General features: G+C 42.2%; 1 protein-coding gene across 1 annotated transcript in view; it reads right to left on the reverse strand.

Moving 5' to 3' along the window:
• Nucleotides 1-25,651, reverse strand: part of LOC146871055 (uncharacterized) — a 145,682-nt gene that overhangs the window by 32,371 nt on the left and 87,660 nt on the right. The window contains exon 5 of the mRNA XM_085646128.1: nt 21,967-22,101. Within this exon, the coding sequence (XP_085502254.1) occupies nt 21,967-22,101 (135 nt within the window). The remainder of the gene's footprint in view (nt 1-21,966; nt 22,102-25,651) is intronic.

Raw genomic sequence — 25,651 nt, forward strand, 5'->3', positions numbered from 1 at the left:
GAGTGCTCTTCTGCCATTTCCAACTAAAATTGATACCTGTTCTGCTCCTTGTCCCACGAAATAAGAAGAAATAGTGAGGGGATTGGCAAGGCATTTATAGAGTAGACGGTGTACATTTCACAGATGAAGGGAACAGAGTCTTCCTCTTGATCTTTAGACTCTGCATCGATACTTACTTATAGGTACCAAAAAACACTCAATTAACACAATGGCTCTTTTTAGAGCCAACCAACATCCAAACACTTAAACTTTATTTTTAATTCTATTTTATATACGATTTTTTTGTCGCATCTCTATGCTTCCCCTGCGCAGGCGTACAAACTGCAGCCATGCGCCGGCGCAGGCTCCCTTGCACCATGGTTCAAGGATGCCTGCGTGGTGGGGAGATTGTTCTTGTGCAGGAAGGGACACCTTCCTGCACAAAAACAATCAAAAGAGGCTTTTTCCTCTTTCAATGCGTGCTGCAGAATGGAGGACGCACTAAAAGAGGAAAAAACGAGGAGAAATAAAAACATTTTTCCTCGTTGTGCCTCGCAACACCACCTCTAGGGTGGCGTAGCATTCACACGCATCTCCAGAGTTACGATTTCCCGTAAACCTGAAGATGTGTCTAGTTCTTTGTGTGTTGCGTGGGAACACCCACAACAACACCCATGGAACACCCCTTCAATGCACAGTGCTGCGTGTGAAGTGGCTGTATTTATGTGGAGAGGAAAAGTCACGCAGGGTGGCTTTTCCTCTCCTTGTAAATATGGAGGAGCTCCCTGCGCCACCAGTACGTTATGAAAAGTGACGTAGTGGTGGTGCAGGGGCCTTGTTAATCTTCCCCAGAGATGTTAAGCAAATTAAGGGTAAGACAGACAAAGGGAGAGAGACTGAAACAGAGACAGAGAGCAAGGAACTGAGAAGGAGTAAGGCAGTTAGAATGACTGAGACACATGGAGACAGGGAGAGATACATGGTTGAAAAAGTAGTGATGGAGGCAGTAAACCTAGGGGAGTAGTATAGAAGGAGTGAGGGAGTTACGAAAGAGCAGTAAAGGAAGAGGAGAGAGAGAAGGGGAATGAGAAAAGCAGAGTGAGGAGAAGTGAAGAAAAGGGAGCATGAAAGTGAAGGGGTGAGAAATACAGATATTTCAAACTTACCTGACCAACAAAATAACTTAATTATAAATAAATGTTTTTTTTAATTGCTAGAAAAAAGGATTACATTTCCTAAATTTTCTTTCTCGATCTGAAAAAAAAGAAAAAAAGTAGTAATATTTAACAATACATTTTAGAATACAGTACACATATTTTCATATTTAACAAAGTAAGTTTTTTGCCCTTTTTTTGCTGTTTTCAGAATATATTGAATTTCACTGCAAATTGTGAAATCAATTGCATTCATCACTTAACAGCGGGCAAAAAAACTTAACAATCTGAAAGATTGTTTAAAAAAAGCCCTGAATCTCTACTCAGTAAAACATACCTTGATAGAAATGTAACATATATATTAAAAATATCATCTAAGAACAATAACTATTTGCAATAAATAACGTCTGTAAATCTTGTTGCTTAAGCTCATACACCAAAATAATATCTGTCAAAGAAGTCCATTTTTGGTGAAATATCCAATGGTAATCCTATAAAATCGAAATAATGGTTTCTTCAGATGCTGCAGTTTGTATCTAAAATTTTGGTTTTAGAAAAATTAAGTAGGAATTTGGTAATTCTGCAGGCAAACGTTGCTTGAAAATCAATTGTGAATCATTACACAGTGTCCTGCCTTTTTCACATTTTAGATAAACTGTGTAATGACCAGAAGTTATAGAAGGTCCATCATGGAAAATGATTGCAACTGCACCAAAAGTTTTTCCTGATATTGATAATTGATTTCATGTAAACTTCTTTATTAAAGTGTCCAATTTTGTTCCATCAGCTCTACAACGTTGCATCATTAAAATTACATACTGTCCATATTTCTTTAAAAATAACGTTGATAACATTTCTGATTTACATTGAGAACATTCCATGTTGTGATTTGCATCTTTAACTAATTTACTAAAAGTCAATGATTTACTCTCTGGTAATGTTAAATATATGAACCTTTCAGAATCAACATTTGAGCTGCATGTGTTCAAACAGTTTTCACAACTATGTTCCCATTTATAAGAGACCAAACATATTTTCTATTTCTACCCCTTCATCTTCCAGTACCATAAGCATATACATTAAGAATTCCTGTGCATCTTGCTGGACATTTTGAGTAAACTTTGTACATCCAGAACATACATCTAAAAGATTTCTAACATCAGAAGCACTTTCTATTTTAGTTTTATCATTACTCAGCTTCTCATAAAGGAAACTCAGAAGAGAACAGAATCTTTTTTCATGATTTAGTATTATCTGCTCTTTCAAACTTTCAAGATAAAATACAACATTCAGCACTACATTAGCGTAGCAGTTGACACCAGAGCTATTTTCAAAATGACAACCAACAACCTCTTCAGCATTGTCCTTTTTCTTTTTGCTTGCAATCACATCAGTCTCTATTTGTTTACTCTTCAGTACATCCTCATTACAGATATTCTCAATTCTCCTTTTCCGACAAACAACACGTTTTTCAAACACAGGATACTGACCTAAATGAGGAGCATAGCTTCTTCTTAATCTATTATATTCCTTCACACAGTTTGCATCAGCACTAACTTTTGACTCATCAAAGTCTATCATGAATAAACCAGATATTTTTTTCACGCGTGACAAAGCAACATATGCCATACCTTCTTTAAACACAGTAGATCCAATGTTTACAAAAGCACGATCTACAATTAATCCTTGTGAATAGTTACAGCATATGCTAGATAAAACAGAAACTGCTTCCTACGTACATATAAGTCTTTCACAAGCAAGAAACGAACTGAACAACGACTAATGTCTTTAACCTCTTCAATCTGATCAAATTTTATTTTTAAAAATTCAATTCCATCTTTTTTCTGGTAATTAACAAAAGCCACAACTTTACCCATAGCTCCATTCACTAAACCTTTTTCAACATCCAAATTACGTCTTAAAATTACTCGACAGTTCATACATACATAAAGATTCTTTTCTAAACCAGCTGTTTTTGATATTTTTTTCTCTAGAGAATCCAATTTAGTTGTCAATTTGCTTGTCAATATAATAGTTATTCCTTCATGCTGTATTTTATCCACAGCTTCCAGTTTTATAATCTCTTCATTTTCCGATTTCAAAAGTTCTTGATTGAATATAGAGCATTCATGTAGTGTTGGCATTAAGCAGATTACAGTATTTTTTCCAGCAATTTTCTTGTATATTTTCTCTGGAACTATTTGTTCTGTTGGAAACAAATTACATAGCAATCAACTCTGTAAAGCTTTTCTGCCATGTTCTGTGAGTAGTCCAATTCTGATATCTTTGAGAATACTTGCATAATCATCATCATTTGCTTGCCGCACATTGGTAATGAGTTCTTTGTACTCAAAGTATGTCCAAATATTCACATTACCTATACTTCCTAACGACTTTTTCGTGTCTTCATGTGTAACAGTATGAAATACTGGTAGTCCTTTAACTGGAGTGAGCTGCAGTAGATCCCCAAAAACTATAACATGTTTTCCTCCAAATAGCACGTCATAGTTTGTCTTTAGAATTTGCTGCATTCTTAAATGCACAAAGGCAAGCATTAAGTTTGATACCATGCTTACCTCATCAATAACTTTCATTTTTTTCAATACTCTTGAAACTTCAAAACATGCTTCTCCTGTTAGCTTGTAGAATTGTATTTTGTTCTCATGCTCTACTGGTAACATTAGCAAACGATGGAGGGTAATTCCTTTTATGTTATATGCTGCTAACCCAGTTGGAGCAGTAACAACACAAGACAAAGTTGAATCAGTTTTTTTCTGTAGGTAGCTTCTAATTACTTTAATTAAGAAACTTTTTCCAGTTCCAGCTTGTCCACTCACATACATTCTGATTGGTTCAAATGATGTGCATGAGCACTCTTTATTTTCATGTAGTAATCCATGATCAATTTGTTTTGTGACTTCCTCATAAATTTGTTGTTGTTCATCATTCAGTTGTTGTTCCAAATTTGGTAAGTTTATTAAATCTTCCTAAGCTTGATTCATAGCTGTTTCCACTTCAGTCATGGCTATTGCAGCTTCATTTTCTACGATTGGTTGTCCTAGAGGATCTTGACTGAGCGTCCCAGAACTTTGACTGTCTTGAGAACTGTCTCTAGCTACTTCAGCTGCAATTGTTGCTTCTTGTTCAATTTCTTCATTTAACATTTGTACATAAGTTGTGAAAGTACTTCATTCTATGGTATCTTTGCATGCATTAAAGGAATCTTCATAGCTTTGAAAATGTCCAAGTAATTCATCCTCTGAACGCCATGGTTTAAACAACTGTAAAAGTGCTAAGTGGTGAAATTCCTTCTTGTCAGTAGTGTCGCAACTCAGCTTTCTGTGATTAATCAAACTTCCTTTTGTTTGTTTTACCAAACATCCTTCCTCACCAATGACTTTATATATTCCATTGTTGATGTATTCTGTGGTATTCCGTTTAAAAATGTAATTCTGCAGCACTTCATAGAGACACATGTTCTCAAGATGATGACTTCTCTTTGGGTAATATGTGTCCAACATGTTTGTTCTTAAAATGTCTGTACTTTGTGGTTCGTACTCTGCTAAATATTCAGTTTCTCGAATAGATTTCAATACCCGATTTCGCATTCCTGCAAGGCCTAAACTTACCCAAATTATTCTTCTGGATTTGGAGTACAGACTTGCAGATGATAACCTATCTGAGCATTCGTATGACCCAATTTCTCGATGCGATAACATCTTTAAACTGAAACTGTATAGCTTTTTACTGACAGTCTTCTCGCAAGAAATCTCTTCCCACATCTCTTTCAATTCCATTTTCTCAGATTTAGTGATGTAAGATGTGACATACTGAGCAACAGCAATAGAATTGTCAGCTACATACTGAATATCCATGTTAGCATTCCAAATGGATAAAATGACTGGGTTGTAGTCATTTATATATTTTGACACTTCTTTTCTTTTTAGGTTGTAGGTATTTTTAGGCGATTTTCTTGTAATAGTATGTCGCACAGCTGACATAAAACTGTTTACTCTTCCTTTTGAAAGAACAGGTCGTGGAAATCCAAATCGACATTTTGTGTAGAATTTATCTTTACTTTACTCTTGTATTTTAGTCGACAGTATTTTCCACACCGATGACTTTGGAAACGTAAAACTTGCTCTTTTAAGTTTTTTTCTTCTGTGCTTTTAGGTATAGCACATGTTGCATATCCTTCAATGAAAGATAAAACTGCATCATCAGAATCTGTTCCAAATTTTGGGGGCATCCTTGATCCACAACAGCATATGAATATGAGGAGCACCTCTTGCTTGGTACTCTTTTCTCCAAAAGAAATCCACAACTTCTCCAAGAGGTGGATTTTTTTTATTGCAGATGAAGGACATCATAGCCTCAAATCTATGATTGAAATATCTGCAAACATTAACCGGATCCAATGAGCACAATTCTCCTGCTGTCTTGTATTATATGTTTTCAATATTTGAATTTGCCTCGAAGAAAATCCAGTAAATCATCCCAAGCGTACTCAGCACAGCTTAGGGTAAGGAACCATGTAGGAGTTCCTAAATTCCGTAACATACATTTCAATTCTCTGTGGCATTGGTACCAATATTCATTAGTCCCACGCTGACAAGCCATCAGATTAATCAATTGAGATTCCAAATGATCATCTCGCTGTTGCACTTTGTTCAGAAAATCCTTTGCAGACACATTATGTAGATGTACTCCAGTTTTTAAAATGTGATTTACTGCGTAAGATAGTGCAGATAAGTCACTTTCAAATAAAAGATGGAACAAATAAGGAATACTTTGACGAAATCTTGGATCTTCTGCATATAATCTTGTGGTCCGATACTCAGAAGCAGGAATCTGTACTGGACGTTCATCATATCGTCCAGCTGGGGAAAACAACGAGCTTCCAAGCTCTCCTCCCATACACTCACGGGAGTTCCTTTTGCTTTTTTCATCTGAAATAGATCAATAATTTTTCCCATAACTTCTTTAGAATGATGAGGATGTATGCTGAAATGTTCATAAATTTCTTCTTCTTTTGATTTATCCACTTTATCAATTTGCGCAGTTGGTATTCCTGTGTCTGCTACTAAAACTTCTTCATCTTCATCCATATAAATTGATTCATACCATTTATTATTTCTTTTCAAATATAAATTTGCTCTTTGTACTTTTCGTACATCTACCAGCTCCTGCCAAATTTTCTTATTCTTTGTAGGTACACCATTAACCAGAATAACCAATGGTTCAGTTTCCAAACTATCTGCATCAATTGTTTCAATATTTTTTTTCAAATCTAATGGCAAATAGACAACTCTTCCTTTTAAACCTCTTTGTAAATCTGAAGGAGGTAATTTACCTGTTTTGGGCTCCATACGAACTATAGTCTGAAACGGATGGACACATTGAATGAGTATAGACTCATACGTATTTAAATCACAAAGTTTTGCAGGAATATCAACCAATTCTAAATTATTATGTACAGCTCTAGCTGGCATTTTATTTTCTTCTAACTTGTTATAACAGTATTTACAAATACGCTGATCTTCACCCAAATCAAAACAATTTTCCAGAAACAAATATGTAGCAAAATCCTTCCACTTAGAATTATTTTCTTTTTCACTTTTTTATAGAGATCAACATTCCTTGTTTGAGTTTTATAATGGCTTCTCCGGCAACAAATACAAGTAATATTTGGTCTTTCATTAGAGATGATAGTAAATTTTGTCATTTGATCTTCAAATGTTTTACTAACAGTGGGTTCTACATTCTCTTCCACATTTTCTTCAATAACTGTGTCATTTCCTGCACTTTCTTGCTCTGGACCAAAGTAACAAAACTCAATATCCTCACAAACCTTCTTCACATCTGATACAGATCCACGGAACAGAGCACTATTCAACTCATGTAACTTTAGTGCTGGACTTTTAGCAAAATACAATCTTCTCACAAACTTTCTCATTTCAGTATGATGAACTGCCAGCATCCTAAAATGGTGAAAAACACTTTGACAAACTTTCCTAGAAAGACAAGCCAGAAAATGTCCTTGCAAACCAGTATTCTCTCTCACTCTGCAAGGATCTAGTCTTTGAAGCACCTTAATCTTCTGTTTAACACTTTTTTACTAAATTCTCTTAGAAAGTCACAAAATTTATCAATAGATTCCTGTCGTACAGTACAAATACTACTAAAATTCCAAGTGTACACTGGGGCTTTAGGACGTCTCCCCATAACCTCATCAGCTAACACTTCTTCCTCATTTCTTGGAACCATTTTCTCCTTTTCCATTGCACAACTATCTTTAACTTCATATGCTCTACCACTGGTGTCAACTGCATGCAGCAAACTATTACTTTGAAGATAACTCTCTTCATTAAAAAATGGTTCAGTACTAGAACTATGCTTCCATTCTCCAAAGAACACTTTACAAAAGTTTTTTTTTTCACTTCCCTTTTTCTTTTGCTTTTTGACTTCATTACATTCACTAATTTATCTAATGTACGGATCCTGTTCAAAATTAAAATGAATAGTTTTCTTTTTAATTCCAAAGCCTTTGCAACAATTGATTCAATATGTTTCTTTTTCTTATAAAATTTGGCTTTCTTCCTATATTTTTTCACACCCTTTAGCAAATTGAACATCACTCTTCTCTGAAACATTTTTCTACGAATGTTTTTAAAATCTATATTTCTTTTTAAGTCATTCTTACTTCTGATTGTACATTAGCATTTAGTATATTCTGTCGATTGTCTTGTTGTTTTCTACTTGGAACACTATTTCCAGTGGATATATTTTTTAAATTTTTTCTTTGCTTGAGGATATTTTTTATAAAATCCTTAGTCTGCTTACACGAAGGCTTTTTCTTTTTTCCAACATGAGGTTCTTCAACTAATTTTTGTTGTCCAGTTGTCTTCAAATATAGATGTTGTTGCTGTTCTTTTCTCTTTCTTGATTTTATAGGCATCTTTAATTTATTTCAGTGTTGTTCAGCAATACCTGAAAGAAACTAAAAAAAAAATACCTTTATGTAATTTAAATATATTACTATATTTTTTATGAGCTTTTCAAAACCTATCATATAAGCTGTCCCTTTCCTACGACTGCAAGTCTTACACAATAAAAGCTACACAAATTAAATCTCTGACAACAATTCCTGTGAGCACACAGACTCATGGTGTGATTCTAGGCAGAAAACTATATTTGATTGGCAATTTCAAAGCACATTTACTACTGTGGTTTTGCAAGTGATAATTACTGTAACAGCCTGACACATTTTCCTTATAGTTTAGAGAGGCAGAAAAGAGCACATGTCCTAACAGCTACTTGAGAGCATGAGCATGTGGAACCTGGGTGACTGATTAGACTAGAGCAAAGGAAATGAGCCTTGGTGATGTTGAATGTGGTAGCGTTATACACTACTATCTAAAATACCACACAGTGCTGAATAGTAAGCATGGGAGTGTAGGAGAAGCAGCTGCCTGTGTGCTAAGAGTGTGTTTCTGGAGACTGTGTATTGTGAGGTGCAAGAGAGATCTGCATGGACGCTTGCACACTGCATGAAGCCTGCAGAGATGTATGTAAGAGTACATGTATGGTAAGGGTTAATTGGAGTTTGGAACATGTAGGAACTACCTCACCCATGGCAGGAGTGGAAGGAAAATATACCCTGTTGTTTTCAAATGTGTTTGCATTTGCTTTTCATCTGTGAGATAGTGATGTGTGCTAAATGCTAACCATCACAGTTCAAGAAAACAAGCTGCCCCTTTCCTACGAGTGCTAGTCTTACAGAAGCACAGCAACACAAATTAAATCTCTGACAACAATTCCTGTGTGCACACAGTCTCATGGTGTGATTCTAGGCAGAAAATGATATTTGATTGGCAATTTCAAAGCACATTTACTACTGTGGTAGAGCAAGTGATAATTACTGTAACAGCCTGACACATTTTCCTTATAGTTTAGAGAAGCAGAAAAGAACACATGTCCTACCAGCTACTTGAGACTATGAGCATGTGTAACCTGGGTGAGTGATTAGACTACAGCAAAGGAAATGAGCCTGAGTGATATTGATTGTGTTAGCATTACTCACTGCTATCTGAAATACCACAAACTGCTGAATAGTAAGCATGAAAGTGCAGGAGAAGCAGCTGGCTGTGTGCTAAGAGCGTACTTCTGGAGACTGTGTATTGAGAGGTGCAAGAGAGATCTGCATGGATGCTTGCACAACTGCATGAAGACTGCACAGATGTATGTAAGAGTACATGTGTGGTAAGGGTTAATTGGAGTTTTGAACATATAGGATCTACCTCACCCATGGCAGGAGTGGAAGGAAAATCTACCATGTTGATTTCAAATATGTTAGCATTTGCCCCTCATTTGTGAGATATTGATTTGTGCTGAATGCTAGCCATCACAGTTCAAGAAAACAAGCTGCCCCTTTCCTACGAATGCAAGTCTTAGAGAACCAGACCACCACAAATTAAATCTCTAACAACAATTCCTTTGTGCACACATACTCATGGTGTGATTCTAGGCAGAAAATGATATTTGATTGGCAATTTCAAAGCACATGTACTACTGTGGTTTTGAAAGTGATAATTACTGTAACAGCCTGACACATTTTCATTATAGTTTAGAGAGGCAGAAAAGAGCACATGTCCTAACAGCTACTTGAGACCATGAACATGTGGAACCTGGGTGAGTGATTAGACTAGAACAAAGGAAATGAGCCTTTATGATGTTGAATGTGGTAGCGTTACACACTACTATCTAAAATAACACACAGTGCTGAATACTTAGCATGGGAGTGCAGGAGAAGCAGCTGCCTGTGTGCTAAGAGCATGCTTCTGGAGACTGTGTATTGTCAGGTGCAAGAGAGATCTACATGGACACTTGCTCAACTGCATGAAGACTGCACAGATGTATGTAAGAGTACATGTGTGGTAAGTTTTAATTGGAGTTTGTAACATGTAGCAACTACCTCACCCATTGCAGGAGTGGAAGGAAAATCTACCCTGTTGATTTCAAATGTGTTAGCATTTGCCTCTCATTTGTGTGATATTGATTTGTGCTGAATGCTAGCCATCACACTTCAAGAAAACAAGCTGCCCCTTTCCTATGAATGCAAGTCTAACAGAACCAGACCAACACGAATTAAATCTCTGACAACAATTCCTTTGTGCACACAGACTCATGGTGTGATTCTAGGCAGAATACGATATTTGATTGGCAATTTCAAAGCACATTTACTACTGTGGTTTTGCAAGTGATAATTACTGTAAAAGCCTGACACATTTTCCTTATAGTTTAGAGAGGCAGAGAAGAGCACATGTCCTAACAGCTACTTGAGAGCATGAGCATGTGGAACATGGGTGAGTGATTAGACTAGAGCAAAGGAAATGAGCCTTGGTGATGTTGAATGTGGTAGCGTTACACACTACTATCTAAAATACCACACAGTACTGAATACTTAGCATGGGAGTGCAGGAGAAGCAGCTGCCTGTGTGCTAAGAGCGTACTTCTGGAGACTGTATATTGTCAGGTGCAAGAGAGATCTGCATGGACACTTGCACAACTGCATGAAGACTGCACAGATGTATGTAAGAGTATTTGTGTGGTACGTTTTAATTGGAGTTTGTAACATGTAGGAACTACCTCACCCATTGCAGGAGTGGAAGGAAAATCTACCATGTTGATTTCAAATGTGTTAGCATTTGCCTCTCATTTGTGAAACATTGATTTGTGCTGAATGCTAGCCATCACACTTCAAGAAAACAAGCTGCCCCTTTCCTACGAATGCAAGTCTTACAGAACCAGACCACCACAAATTAAATCTCTGACAACAATTCCTTTGTGCACACTGACTCATGGTGTGAGTCTAGGCAGAAAACAGTATTCCTGGGTGATACCAGTGCACCTTAACTTATGGTGAAGACATACTCCATAATATCTTACAAGTTCAAGGCAGTTAAATATCTTCCAAAACATAAAATGTAAAACACAACTTTAAAAAAAGAATCACATTTATATTTTTTATATCAAAATGCACCACATACATCCCCTCTCAAATTCATAACTCACCTTTAAAAGTAGTTAGTTGAGAAAGAAATGTGGCATTCACACAGCAGATTATCAGAGCCAGAATCTCTGAACTGTACACCTCTCAGCAGAACAAGTAAATGGCAAGATGTTCACAGTGTGGATTGTAGGTCATAGCTATGTCTTCTGGAGTGAAAAGTATGCAGAAAAAAGAGGTATTTTGAAAGACCTTGCTTTGCCAAATGTAGACATTAAATGGATGGGTCAGAGAGGGTTAAAGTGGCACCAATTAATGCATTTGGTGAAATCCTTTCTACATCTCCCACAGCCTGACCTTATAATTGTGCACTGTGGTGGAAATGACCTAGGCACTTTAACTGGGGTAGGTCTGGAAATGCTTGTTAAGGACACCTTTGTGCAATTGATGTCACTTTTTCCACAAACTACCTTTGTATATTCTAATATATGCCAAAGGCAAAAGTGGAACTGGTCCAACCAATATTGTCCGCAGATTGACAAAGCAAGAAAGCACGTCAATAAGTCTGTTTCTGCTTTCCTCAGAGACTATGGTATGGGTTCTATATACCACAACAACTTGTTACAACATGCAAGGCATTTATAGAGGAGACGGTGTTCATTTCACAGATGAAGGCAAAAGAGTCTTCCTCTTGAACTTTAGACTCTGCATCGGTACTTACTTGTAGGTACAAAAAAACACTCAATGAACACAATGGCTCTTTTTAGAGCCAACCAACATCTAAACACTTAAACTTGATTTTAAATTCTATTTTTTTATGTTTTTTTTGCCACCGTGCGCACACCGTGCGCGCACCCCGCGATATTTTTTTTTCTTTTTTTTCTTTTTTGTGACCTAAGGGGTCTTTCATGGGTCCCTAAGAAGGCCTAGGGTGTCAGGGACTCTCTACCCTGCCCCCTTTTCACGTTCTCCACTTGTGTTTTTAGCTCTCTTCTGCCTCTAAAACTCAAAATGGCGGCTGGGTTTTTTTTTTCACCCTTCGGGGTCCTTCAGGGACCCCCTGACAAAGGCTAGGGGGTCAGGAACTCTCTACCCTGCCCCCTTTTCACGTTCTCCACTTTTCTTTTTCCCTGTCACACAAACAACACACAAAATGGCGGCCGACACTTCCTGATTTCGACCGATTCGAATGTTGACTGTCATGAATCCACCAATCAGAATTACGCTCGCACACAACACCATCCGCGTACCGTGCGCACACAGTGCACGGCTATAGATATGTATGTGCAGGAACTACTGAACAGATTGACACCATATATGCAAAAGGCACATCCCTGACCTGAGGACTACCTCTTTGCCAAATTTCAAGTAATTCTGTTCAGCCGTTCGGGCTGTACCTTCGACTAAAGGTCCTATGGGAAAATGCATGGGGAAAACGCGTTTTGGGACCCCCTTTTTTCTCGGCCCCCGCTTGACGAATCACCCCGAGACTTTCAGGGTAGGAGCTGAGCGGAGCGCCCCATTAGTTTTGAAAATTTCGCGAGGAGTCGTCAACCGGCGCCAAAGTTATTCAAAATAGAATTTTGAGATTTCCTATGGAAACACGGTCCTAACTATAACTATCTACTGGCGACCGCCAGTAGATAATATATATATATATATATATATATATATATATATATATATATATATATATATATATATATATATATATATATATATATATACATAAACACATATAACATAAATATAGTATAAAACAGATATTTTCAAAAAGGATTTTAACATGACTAAGAGACACTTTACTGGTCAGGGCCAACTCCACGTTTGATACAGGGTGATGACAACATTGCTGACTGAGCTCTCCTCCTTATTGCCCAGAACTGGCCCAAGAATGTAGCTGTTGCACAGGCAAACACGGTTCTAGCATCCGATTTTAAAATTCATAGAGCTTCTTGGGAACTTCGGGTGCCTAATTGCCTGCACACAGGTGTTAACCATTTTATCCAAGGTTTGACATAGGCTGGACAGGCAAAAAGAACATGGCGTATAGTTTCCTGTGGGCTTTGGGCAGGAGGGACACCCCATAGGTATGGTTTTAATGTTCAGTCAAGAGTTGGTGAAGGAATTAATAGGTGGAGTGACGTATCTAAACTGTGTATATAGTTTTCTATCTGCTGGCACTTTAATGATGCTAAATAGCTCTCCAGGTGACAGATGTTTTTCGAATCAATAAAAACTTCTGTCTGCCTACGCATGATTCATTTGCCTCGCTAGTCATAGGACTGCTGCCAGATGGCTTTTGGAAAATAACTCTCCCAGTTCCTGCTGGTGAGGATCACGATTTACAGTGAGTAACGTTTGAAGGGGTTGATGAGCATCCATTGGTCTGTGACTCTGATGCTGTGGTCCCAGCCAGAGCAGTTTATAGCTTTAGATTTTCAAGCTTGAGATTGATCAATGTGTCATCTGCATACTGTTTATACGCTACACTGAAGGACTCGAGTTCCGGGAGTAAGCTGAGGAATCAGCACTGAAGAGGAGTTGAGAGATGATTGGATCCTGCCACACGCCAGAGTCAGTGCTACAGAGTACGGTAGAAGCTCATCGATACTTGATCTGTCAGATCCTGAAGTCCTGAGCCTAGAAGGCTCAGTAGCAGGGTGGGGCGAGGCACTGTGTTTTTCTTTGTTGAAGATCAGTGTAACGTCATATCATTCCTTGGAGATTGCACCGGTTCTACTACATTGAGGTTTTGTTTCTTCAAGTTTGGCGTGATGTAGGAGGCCTTGAGGACATTTGGAAAGATGTCCGAGTTTCATGTCAGTATTAGAATGGAAAGTTTTCTGCAGTTCAAATGGCAGCAGTTTATAAAGTGAATGCACAAAATGAAAAGTTTGCATATTTGAAAGCCCAATACACTGTATGTTTTTTCAGACAGTGGTGTATATCTTACTCATTCCAATATGTCTATCAGTACAGCTTTCTCCCTCTTTATAGCACCAATAATTTTTCGTTATTTCTAGAATATATTGTTTACAGTGGAATTGTGGTATGTAATGTGCATGTAACAGGCCTGATTTTATATATATGCAGAGTATGCAGGCCTCTATCATATGCACAGTTTTTATGCCTCCAATACATGCCCTGCGTGGATGCCTCTGATATATTCACAGAACAGAAGCCACAAACATATTCATAGTATTGCAGCCTCTGATAAATGTACAGTTTGTAGGCATCAAACATATTTATATGATGAAAGTTTCTGATAGATGCACTGTATGACTGCCCGATATGTGACTGGCAGTCAAACTTAGATAGTCTTTCTTGCAACATTTCAGAAGTTTCAAAAAGCTGCAAATAAGAGGGATTAGTATTAATACATAATTCATTAATGGTACTCAAATAGGCAATATAAGAAGGATAAAAAAAGGGCGAAAGTCTGAGTCGCCCTTAGTAGGACTCGAACTTGTGATTTGCAGATCACAACAATTAACAGAAGTAAGCGTTAACTCAGAGCCAGGAGCTGTATTATATTCATGTTTAACCAATGTAATTATAAGGCAACATGCTTTCCAAAATTCAAGAGGGCAGAATAATACCATAATGAACACAAATAATAGAAGAGGCTTTGTTGGTGCATAAACTCAACCACGATTAATAGACGTTTTCAAAACATTCCTTGAGGTGGAAATCCCCGGCCAATGACACGATCAACGTTGTCCATCATACTTTTTAGGTCGAGCATTCGAGACCTATTGTAACTTCTCATGTGGGGTGAAAGACATCCCCCTGCTACCCATTTGTTTGTGTCAATCTCCTTTAAAAATCCTCTCTTACTAGGGGTCAATCTTTCTCTTTATCCCTCCTGTTTGTCTTTCTGTTCCTCCCACACAGCATGGACTAAGTACTGTATTATTACAGTTTAGTTGTTTATTTGTAGTTTAGGAACTTTTTTTTTTCTCCCTTCCTGCTCATGGAGTGTGTGCCTGTGTTCAACGCGGCGCCTGTAACTGCTCGCATTTTAATGGAGCTTTCCTTCCTCTCATGTGGCTGCATGCCCGTGCCACTCTCCCTTGTTTATCTAGCAAGCGTCATTTGTTTATTTGTCCAACTAATGCTTTTTGAGGGGTGTAGGAGTGCGTGAGTGTGACTGATACATTGTATGAGAGAGTCCGGATGGCTCTCTACATCCCTCCTTTCTTTTAGTTGAAAACCACCAAGGTCCTTCCGTCATGGAGACGTATATACAGAGTCCTTCAGCCTCTGACTCTGGACTGGATTCAGACGGAGACCATACTTCTGGCTTCGGACACAGGGTTCCGGGGAGATGCCCACCGGGACACTCAGGCCCCCCTCGGTAGCGGGGTTCGGGCTGGTTGGCCAGACATTGTCCTCATGGTCCTGATGGACTGGCGACGGGGTGAGCGTTGAGGCGCTCCCCTCTCTGGGCGACGCAGGGGCAGGGAGGAGTACCGGTGAGTCTGGATAACTAGACCCATCTCGATTTGTATCTGCCTCCGAGATCTTCTTGAAGCTCGATACGTTCCCTGTGATGGATTGCAGTCCCCGTTTGGCCGTGACCATGGTCCCTTGAACTCTGACCACTCCCCACACCTCAGGCTCATAGGGAGTCCGGAACTTCCACCCTGGGTGGCGGTCCTTGATCACCAAGCGGTCTCCCACTCTTAGCTGTGACTCTTGGGCTCTGCGGGCCCTGCTGGCCTTCTTATTAGTGGTCTTCCTTCTCTCCTGAATCGCCGCATCATCCCGCACAGCCGGTACCCACCACGGGTCTGACGGAATGCTATCCCGTGGAGCTCTCTTGAACAGAATGTGAGCCGGAGCACACTTGGCGGTGCTGTGAGGCGTCTGGCGGTACGCACCTAGGAACTGGTCCAGAGCGGTTTCCGGGTCTTCTCCGTTCTCCACAGCGACGCGCAGGGCTTGGTTGATCGTCCTCATGAGCCGCTCCACTTCCCCGTTTGCTTGGGGCCATAGGGGGGGTAATCTTCCGGTGGCGGACCGCTAAACTTGCAAGGTAGTCCTGGAACTCTCGCCCCTGGAAGGGGGGTCCGTTGTCCGACTTGACCTCTTCAGGCAGCCCCATCATTGCAAACACTCGATCCAGGACCTTCCATACATGGGGGAAAGCAGTGGCCGCTATCACTTCAACGATGGGGAATTTCGAGAACGAGTCGACCACGACCAGCATGTGACGACCGTCTGGAAAACTCCCAAAGTCCATGCTGAGATGCGTCCACGGGGTCTTGCTCGCTTCTTCAGTAATTACCGGGGCTGGCGCAGGGTCCCCTCCGGTGATGGTGCAGGCGTGGCATTGTCGGACCATCTTCTCCACTTTGGAGTCCATCGCTGGGAACCAGACCTTATCGCGCAGCCTGGCTTTGGTTTTGGCCATCCCTTGGCGGCCCACATACGCCAGCACCAGGATTCTTCTCTGTAGGCACTCCGGGACCACCATGAGGCGTCCCCTCAGAATGACTCCTTCTTCCCCCACACTGAGTTCGCTCCGGACGTGCCACAACTGTTGGCGAGCATGGCTGACTTCTTGTCGTAGCGCACGAGCTCCATCCATGAAATGGGCCCACCCATTACTGTCAAGCGCTTTACGAACGCGGGAGAGGGTGGGGTCCTCTCGCGTGGCGTGACCCATCTCCTCCAGCATCATGGCCTTGGGACATGCCCCTTGCGACACCATGCTGACAAACGCTTCAGTGTTGCAGGTGTCGTCCGATGAAACTGGCAGCCCCGGCGACTCCGGGTGACGGGACAGATAGTCTGCTGGGTTGTGAGCCCCGGGACGGTAGATCACTTTGAAATTGTATGCTTGCAACTACACTGCCCATCGCTCGATCCTCGGTGGCACCAGCCTCGACAATCCAGCAAACAGTGGGAGCAGCGGCTTGTGGTGCGTCACAACACTAAAGTCTTGCCCACACAGGTACAAATGGAAATGTTGGCACGCCCATTTGATGGCCAGCGCTTCCCTTTCAATCTGTGCGTACCTCGTCTCAGTGTCTGTGAGAGCTTTGCTGGTACATGAAACAGGCTTCCACACTTCCGGGCCATGTTCCTGCATGAGGACCGCCCCTAGGCCCACCGAGCTGGCATCTAGGACCAGTTCTGTTCGCCGTCGGGGGTGAAAGTACGCCATGACCATCTTGTCTAACAGCCCCTCTTTGATATCTTGAAACGCCTTGTTGGCGTCCATTCCCACTGGTGGTCGTGGCGCGTGAGGGCGCGTAACGGCTCGGACATGGCTGCAAGATTGGGGATGAACCGCCCACAGTATGTGGCCATCCCAAGGAAACTCCTTACTTCAGTGGGACTCTGGGGTGTGCTGGCCGCCCTGATTGCTTCAGCCTTCTTCGGGTCCACCAGGAGCCCTTCACGGGTGAACGTGTATCCAAAGAAGTCTACTCTGTCTTGGTAGAAGGAGCACTTGGCTTGGTGTAGAGTCAGTCCACACTCTGCCAGCCTCTTCAGCGTGGCCCGGAGGTGAGAGTGATGTTCCTCGAGCATGGCGGAGAATACCAGAATAGGAAGTGGCACATTCAAACTTGAGTGTGTCCCCCTGGGCACACTGTGAAGAAAAAACGTTTTCAATTGTTCATGTGTCTCGCAATTTTATTCATTGCTTGTTTCGACATATGAAGTTTGCAATAGTGTCAATTCTTAGATTTCGAAGTATTTACATCATCTTGTTATTCAAATGTTTGTTTATCGTCCAATGCATTTTGGGTTGCTACGAACCCTTCGTCAGGGACAAACCTGTGAACGCAATCAAAATGAGGAGGCTTGTAAACTACTATAGAGTAGGGTAATCATTGTTTAAACATTGTCATTTAACAATTATTTAATGCGTCCTTCTATTGATTCAATGTGGGGGAGAAAAAGGTATTCCCTCAACTATTGTGTGTTGGTTACCGTCTGTGTCTAGTCTATGGGATAGTTAGTAACAGGATCTGTGAGATTGGGTGTAGTCGCGTGTCGATATTAGGCTGACTGTTTGAGCGGGTGAATACGTGATGGTAATCTGTTTGTACTGTTGTTTGTCAAAAAACGTACGCGTAACCAGTAAGTATGGTGTTATTCTACGAAAAAAACGAGTGCGTAAGTGCTTATGTGTTGTCGTGGTGGAGTTAGTTGAAATGGTTGAAAAAGGTAATAATACGAGCCTTACTTACATTAGGTGCACGGAGCTTAGATGGTGCTTCTGGTAGCTGTGTTTGAATTTGGCGTGTTGAGTGTTGGTAATAAATGGCTAGTTCCGCGAGGCATGTTTATTTAGAAACTAAGGAGGGATCCTAGTGAAGCTATTCATGTGAATGGGCTTGGCGGCCATTATTAACTGGTGTGCTCAACATTGCTGGATGGTGAAATGTCGCTATTGTCATCGTTACAAGTAGTTATATGGGTGTCATTGTATTGGTGTGAAGACAAAAATGATAATTCATAGGCGCGAAACATTATAGAGTGTTGTATGTTTTGTGGAAATTAGGGGAGGGTCATCCTGAAGCTATTCCTGTGATTGAGATTAGTCGCCGTGTTGAGCAAGTGTATGAGACGTTCCAAAAACTCTTGGGGAGTTGGTGTATCTGTGTGATTTAATAATGTGAAAAATTAAACATGAAAATGCCTGATAGTTCAAGATACAAACATTACAATGTGTTAAATGCTTTTCGATTACGAAGGCAATCATTGGTAGTGAATATCCAAATATAATCTAAATCTCTACAGATAACATTGGTATTCGATTCGATCGTAAAGACCATGTGGTTTGAGAGAGTCCATTTTCTTGATCCAGAAATTTTCGCGTTGTAATAGAAATTTGTTGTTGTCTCTTCCTTCCGTTTTTGTTATTATCTCCAAAATTTGGAATTTCTATTGGCTGATGTTGTGGAAGTAGTCTGAAAAATGTATTGCTATGCTGGATTTGACATTGTGTGTACGAATATTAGATTTGTGCTCATTCAACCGTGTCTTAATTTTTCGTTCGGTTTTGCCTATATATACTAGGCCACATGGGCATTTGAGCAGGTATATCACATTTGTTGTGTCACAAGTGGCTGTGACTTGTAGTTTGATGGTATGTCCTTTCCGTGGATGTGTGGTGAATGGTCCTCAAATGATGCTGTTACAATTGTTACAATTTTGGCATGGTAAGGTGCCTTTGTATGTTATTTTTATTCTTTCATCTTTAGTTTTTAGAAGTTCCCCCAGGTTCTTGTTCCTTGTGAATGCAAAGATTGGAAGTTCATTGAATATGTTATTGAAGTCTTGCTCTTGTTTTAAGATTGGCCAGTGTCGTTTGATTATTTTTTTTAAATTATTACTGACCGTGGAGAATTTGGATATGAGAACATTCCGTTCTTTGGTGCTCTGGATAGATTTCTGTAACAGCTGATTGCGTGTCTTTTGTTGGGAACGGATGATAGCTTGTTCATTGATGTTGTTGAGATATCCTCTTTGTTCAAAACGTTCTGACATTTCTTGTATCCTTTCGTTGGCAAGTTGTGGTGATGAAACAATACGTTTAACTCTGAGTATTTGTGAGTACGGTAGGTGATTTTTGAGAGGTTCCTGATGGAAGCTACTGTAGTGTAACATGTTGTTACGGTCGGTCGGTTTACGATGTAGATCTGTATGAAATGTGTTGTTGATCTTGGTGATTGTAACATCAATGTATGAAATACTTTTTTCTTGTATTTCATAGGAGAATTGTATTCTTTCATTGATGGTATTGAGGTCATTGAGAGCTTGTATCAATATGTTCTTGCACTGTATTTTCTTTAATGCTGATTTGTGCTCCTGTATGCCCCCAAACCCTTGTAATAACAATAGCTTCCGAAGTGCACGGATGACAGGGGAATATATTCATAATTATAATTGTTATTGTATTGTTTTCTCGTGGTAAATAATTTAGGATATTACTTCTGCAGGCCATGTCTATTCTTTAGTTACGATACTGCAAGGAGTATGATAGATATTTTCATAAAACATGTTTATTTATTTCAAAGGATACCTCATTACCAGAAAATAGCAAGGTAAGTGGGTGTAGTGTTGCATGCTCCGTTTTTTTAACATTTATTAAGGAAACAGCTTTATGATTGCCGCATACAGAATGTTATATCTTTGTTGACTTGCATCGAGCCACTTGTCTTTGTGCTTTAAAGTGCCTTAGAATGTGTCCATAAATGTTTACTAATGCAAGCATACATTTCTAAATCAGACTACATGAACTAGTGTATAGCAGTTGTATAACTCTTCAATTCCTGGCTGCACAACACCCAGGATAACGTGCTGCATGGCTAAACACTCATAAGGTTCTAAAGGCGAGACCTATTGGCTATGCCAATGCTTGTTATTTATGTTGTTATTTCCAGGGACAATGCCCCAAGCCTATGTTTCCGGCTCCAACTCTGCTTGGACGACACAAAAGGAAGTCAATGAAGACACTTCTAAACAGGCAAAGTGAGCTCAGGTTTTCTAGTTCCAGAGATATGAAAATGTCACATAGTAATATATTTGCCAGAGCTAGTTCTGGGTAGTACGAGGGCCTGCAAACAAGCCAGTTTGATGCAAAAAGGTTTAACTTGTTTTCAGGGAGTGAAGGATGTTTTGTACAAATGTTATGAAATAATCTGTTTTATTTTTAAACTCTGATACCTGAGCAAGCATGCATTAGTTATTCATGGTTACAATACATATTATAGTATTGCATAGGCTTATTGCATTTTACTATTTCTTCTGTCAGCAATTCTGCGTTACTTGCATACAATTAGAAACCATTTAGTGGCAGGTGGAGCCAAAATTCAGAGAAAACAAATTCAGGAGAGTAATAATTTGCCTCCATTTAAAATATGTCTAGATTTACCCTCGTTATAATTTATCATACCCAAAAAAGATTCAGATGATGCTAAGAAAGTGAGACCCCTAGCCCTGATGATTCATTACTATACCTACATAGTAAAGCCGATGTCCATAGGTGGCTGCATTGAACTGATGCAACCGCAGAGACCTAACGTACCTCATGGCCAGAGTAGTGCATTGACAGAGGCTTTTCAAGGAATCTCATTGACAGTTGTAAAGGGTATAAAACTAGGATCCAGAATCTGGAAAGATGAAAACTTGTTCTTCATTAGCCTAAAAGGATCCATCACACCTAACAGCATTAAGGTTAAAGAATAAGCATTTAAAGCCTAACCACATCTCATAAGTGCAACCTGCATCAGGAGGGCCATATATAACTAATCCTAAACGCCCTCCAACAGCTCCCAATGGATCCATGGATCAAGCCGAATTTCTCTATCCTGTGCAAAAGGTCTTCTAGAAAAGAGGACCATAATACCTTCAAAATCTGGCGCGACGTGGCGTACCAATCCTAAACCTATGACCAGTGACCGCACACTGGAACAATCAGTCAACATTCAAACAGAACAGAGAAGATCCTTGGGAGTTCAGCATCCTGTGGTGTGCCAAATGCCCTGAACCCACAGAACAGAACACTGCTACAAATGCTTCAGCAAACACCCATATACTTAACTACTGAACACAGTGGTTGTGACTGAAGAATTTTGGAAAGGGTGCAAGCAACTGGACTCCAATTCCACCAACCCTGCATTCACACAGACATAAGGGAAACCTAGTTTCATATTTAGCTCACACTGACTTCAGTCATATACCTCAGAAGTGGCCGAACAGTGAGGCGTAGTGCTTTATAGAACCATAAAATAAGTCAATGCGCACATGCTCCTCTTGAAAGAAGCTGGCGCACTCTGATCTAGTGAACAGATCGCTCACCGTTATGATGATCCTGATCGACTTCGTTGTTAGTTTCCGTGTCGGTCAGGTTGATCTTGCAGACGCTGAGGAGATACATGTTATTCACTGGTTGATCGAAACCTTTAACCGCTAGGAAGGCACCGGTTGATAGACCTCAATAATAACAAGAGAAACACGTTGAGTCCACTTTCTGCAAATCTCAGAATATTGAGCAGCATTTGTCAGATTTTGCAAATGGGAGAACAAGAAATACTTTATTGTAAATAATTCGTAGGAGGCAATTTCGTGAAACTGGGGCTCTTGCAGTTGAATTATCTGTTAAATTTCACCTCTAAAAGATTAATATCTTCTCAGAACAATGAATACTGTTGTAATTGGTACTGGAAACACATTTTAGGAGAAAAGCTCTAAGGTTTATCAATTATTAGCAAGACGGGGGGCGTGGCCAAGCGGCGGGCTGAGATGGCCACGCGGTTCTGAAGCTCTGCCGTCGGCCCGGCACAATTGCGGATGTCCCCTGCCTGCTGACTCACGAAATGGACGGCGAGCGCTACTGCGACACCCCCTGACCCCCGGAGCACGACCCGATGGCAGTGGGGCCACGATTCCATCGGAGGCGGCCGGACGAGAGATCGGACCCGATGAGCTGCGGATCCAAGATGTCGGCCTAAGATCGGCGATCGGGAGCGGCTCTTGGAGCGGCTGCGACTGGCGCGGAGACAGGTACCTTGGGGGCTGCGGGGGGGGGTTTGGACTCCTGGGTGTGCTCTGACGGGGTCGGCCGTGCTTCCCGCACTGCTGCTGGCTCGGGGCCGGCCGGGTGCTCGGCGTTAGACTGGCGCCTCGGGTGCGGCCTCGCTCGCCTTCTTCCCTCGGGCCCCTTGCCGATTCAGACGGGGGGGTCGGGGGGGAGCGGGACAGCCTGTTTGCGGTGGGGGGGACGGTTTGGCCGCTGGTTTGGGCCGGGCACTCGGGGTACTCCTGCCCTTTCCTCTGAGCCTTCCCTGGGGGCGACTTGTGGTCCGCGGCCCGCGTTAGTTTCCCTCCTTGACCCTGCTCTCCAGTGCAGGGCGGAGGCCGCTGGGTCCCAACAGCTAAAGACGGCACTGTTTCTGGCTTCCATGCCCTGCCGGGGTGTCACGGCGCCGCGCAGGAGCTCTCTTGCACTGCACTAAGGGGTGTCTACGGGCGGCCTGGCCTTGCTGCTGCTGCGGCCCTCGTCCGGGGCGCAGTGGACTCGATGTGGTCCTGACGCCGCTGATGGAGCTACGACATTTGAAGAGCCGCGTCGAGCAGTTCTGGACTGTGCTGCCTAGCTGATCTTGCGCCATTTTCGACACGGTGCCAACATTGATCTGGTGGAGACTGGCTGGTGACCAGTCGTGCATGTAGGGCCATGGGTCGCAAAGATCCGAAGCAGAAAACGCTGCCATTCGAAAAGCTGGCTGAGCACTCATCGGTGAGGCCCCCCGACATGGCGGCTCCGGGTGATGGCGCAGCTGGTGGGTCGGCGGCTCTTGCCCCGTCCCCAGACTGGTTACAGGAGATGAGAGCTGGGTTCAGATCCATTGATGGTCCCTTCGACTCTTTGGATAAAACGCTGGAGGCAATGGGAGCCAAGATTCAGGCGCACGACCGGCGTTTGGATATGGCAGAGGCCAGGATTTCAGCTATAGAGGATGGCGCTGTGCAAGAAACCAAACGATTAGATAGAATGGAACGCATTTTGAAAGAGGTGGCCATCAAGAACGAGGACCTTGAATCGCGCAGTCGGTGCAACAATGTGCGCATTACTGGGGTCCCGGAGTCCACGGCCACTGGCCGGCTCGATGTGTTTGTGGAACAACTGTTGACTGACATTTTTGGGAGAGAATCCTTCACATCGAGGTTTGTGGTTGGGAGGGCGCACCGCTCCCTGGGGCCAAGGCCTAATCCGGGGCTCCCGCTTTGCCCGCTGATAGCCCTCATCATGAACTTCCGGGATCGTGACACTGCTCTACATCTAGCTAGGGAGAAGGGAGATATAACCTGGCAGGGCTCCAAACTCTCGTTCTACCCTGACTTCACCGCTATGGTCCAGGAGGCCCGACGGAAGTACGCTGGGGCGAAGGCTGCGCTCCGCAATCTCGGCTTAAAATATGGTATGCTCTACCCGGCACGGCTTAGGGTTGAGATTGATGGCAGGGTCAGGTTCTTTGACAATCCTACTGAAGTGCAAGACTTTTGCCGCACATACAGGTCAAATAAAAGCCCCTCCCGGGGCGATGGGGGCGGTCCGTCCCCCCCGCACAGTGGGTCAGCGGCTAGCCAAGACTTGTTCACAGGCTCTGGGGTGGGGTGAGATGGCGCCTGCGTCCACGTTTAGTTCATTCCAATTCTTGTGGCATGGGGACAATGGTATACTTTTATTCAACTGTTCAGTAGTGCTGGGTTGATATCGGGTCGTTGACACCCCCCGTTGGTGGAAACCACTGTGGATCATTTTGGCTATGATGCTCCGTTTGTTGTTGTTTGATTGCAACTGGCGAAACTGTTTGGAGCTTCTTTTTTTGTTTACAGGTCTGGGTTCGCCTCACGTTTTCGTGCTATGGCTAGGTGGGGGGAGGGGGGCAGGGGTAGGTTGTTTTGATCTCATAAACATTGCTTGGTGTGTGTTGAACTTGACGATATATGATGGTACGATTGACTCCTGTTTCCTACTGTTTGGTCGGCTGTTTAGATGGCTCGTATAGGCTTGAATGAAAACCCCATCAACTTATCATTGATGTCTTGGAACGTCAGGGGCCTGAATAACCAACGTAAAGGCAGGCAGGTGATACATTATCTGAATCGGTACCAAGTGGATGTTGCCTTTATTCAAGAGACACACTTACACTCCTCAACCACTGCCCGATTTGCTGTGTCCTGGGGTTCACACCGGTACTTCGCTAATTTTAGTAACTATGCTAGAGGAGCGGCAGTGTTGATTCACAAGAGAGTCCCGTTTCATTGCCAGCAGTTTATAGGGGACACAGAGGGGCGCTATTGTATAGTGAGAAGGGTGCTGATGGGACACGGGATCGCTCTGGTGTGTGTGTATGCTCCCAACACTGATTCCCCTGACTTCTTCCACGCGCTTGCCGCCCAGCTCGCAACCCTGGAGCCGGCCTTGCTCCTGATTGGCGGCGACTTCAATCTATTGATGGATGTGGGTTTGGACAGTACCTCGGAGGCCGCTGACTCTAAGCCCAGGGCGCGGCGCGCCCTCTTAGGACTCTGCCACCAATTTTCCCTGATTGACATATGGCGCAGGCGCAATCCCGACACCACTGATTACACACATTTCTCAGGCCAGCACAACACCTGGACCAGGATTGACTACTGGCTGCTTTCCCCGGGTCTGTCCCTCTGGTTTCGTACTCTAAAGACTTTCCCTAGAACGTACTCAGATCACTCTCCGGTTTTACTATGCTTGGACGTTCCACGCCCCGAAGGTTTTGAGCGACAATGGCGATTCCCTGGGAGAGCGCTCTTGGACGACCTCTTTTGTCACGAGGTTTCCGAGGCGATTGAAGATCACTTCACAATTAACACCGGCTCGGTGGATTCTTGGGCTGTGCTCTGGGAGGGGTTTAAGGCATACATTAGGGGGGTTTGCATAGCTAAGCATGCCGGGGTCCTAAAGGCGTTGCGCACGATACTCACTCAGCTAGAGGCCCAGTTA

Source organism: Triturus cristatus, chromosome 1_1 (genome assembly GCF_964204655.1).
Source record: "Triturus cristatus chromosome 1_1, aTriCri1.1, whole genome shotgun sequence".
Lineage (NCBI taxonomy): Eukaryota > Metazoa > Chordata > Amphibia > Caudata > Salamandridae > Triturus > Triturus cristatus.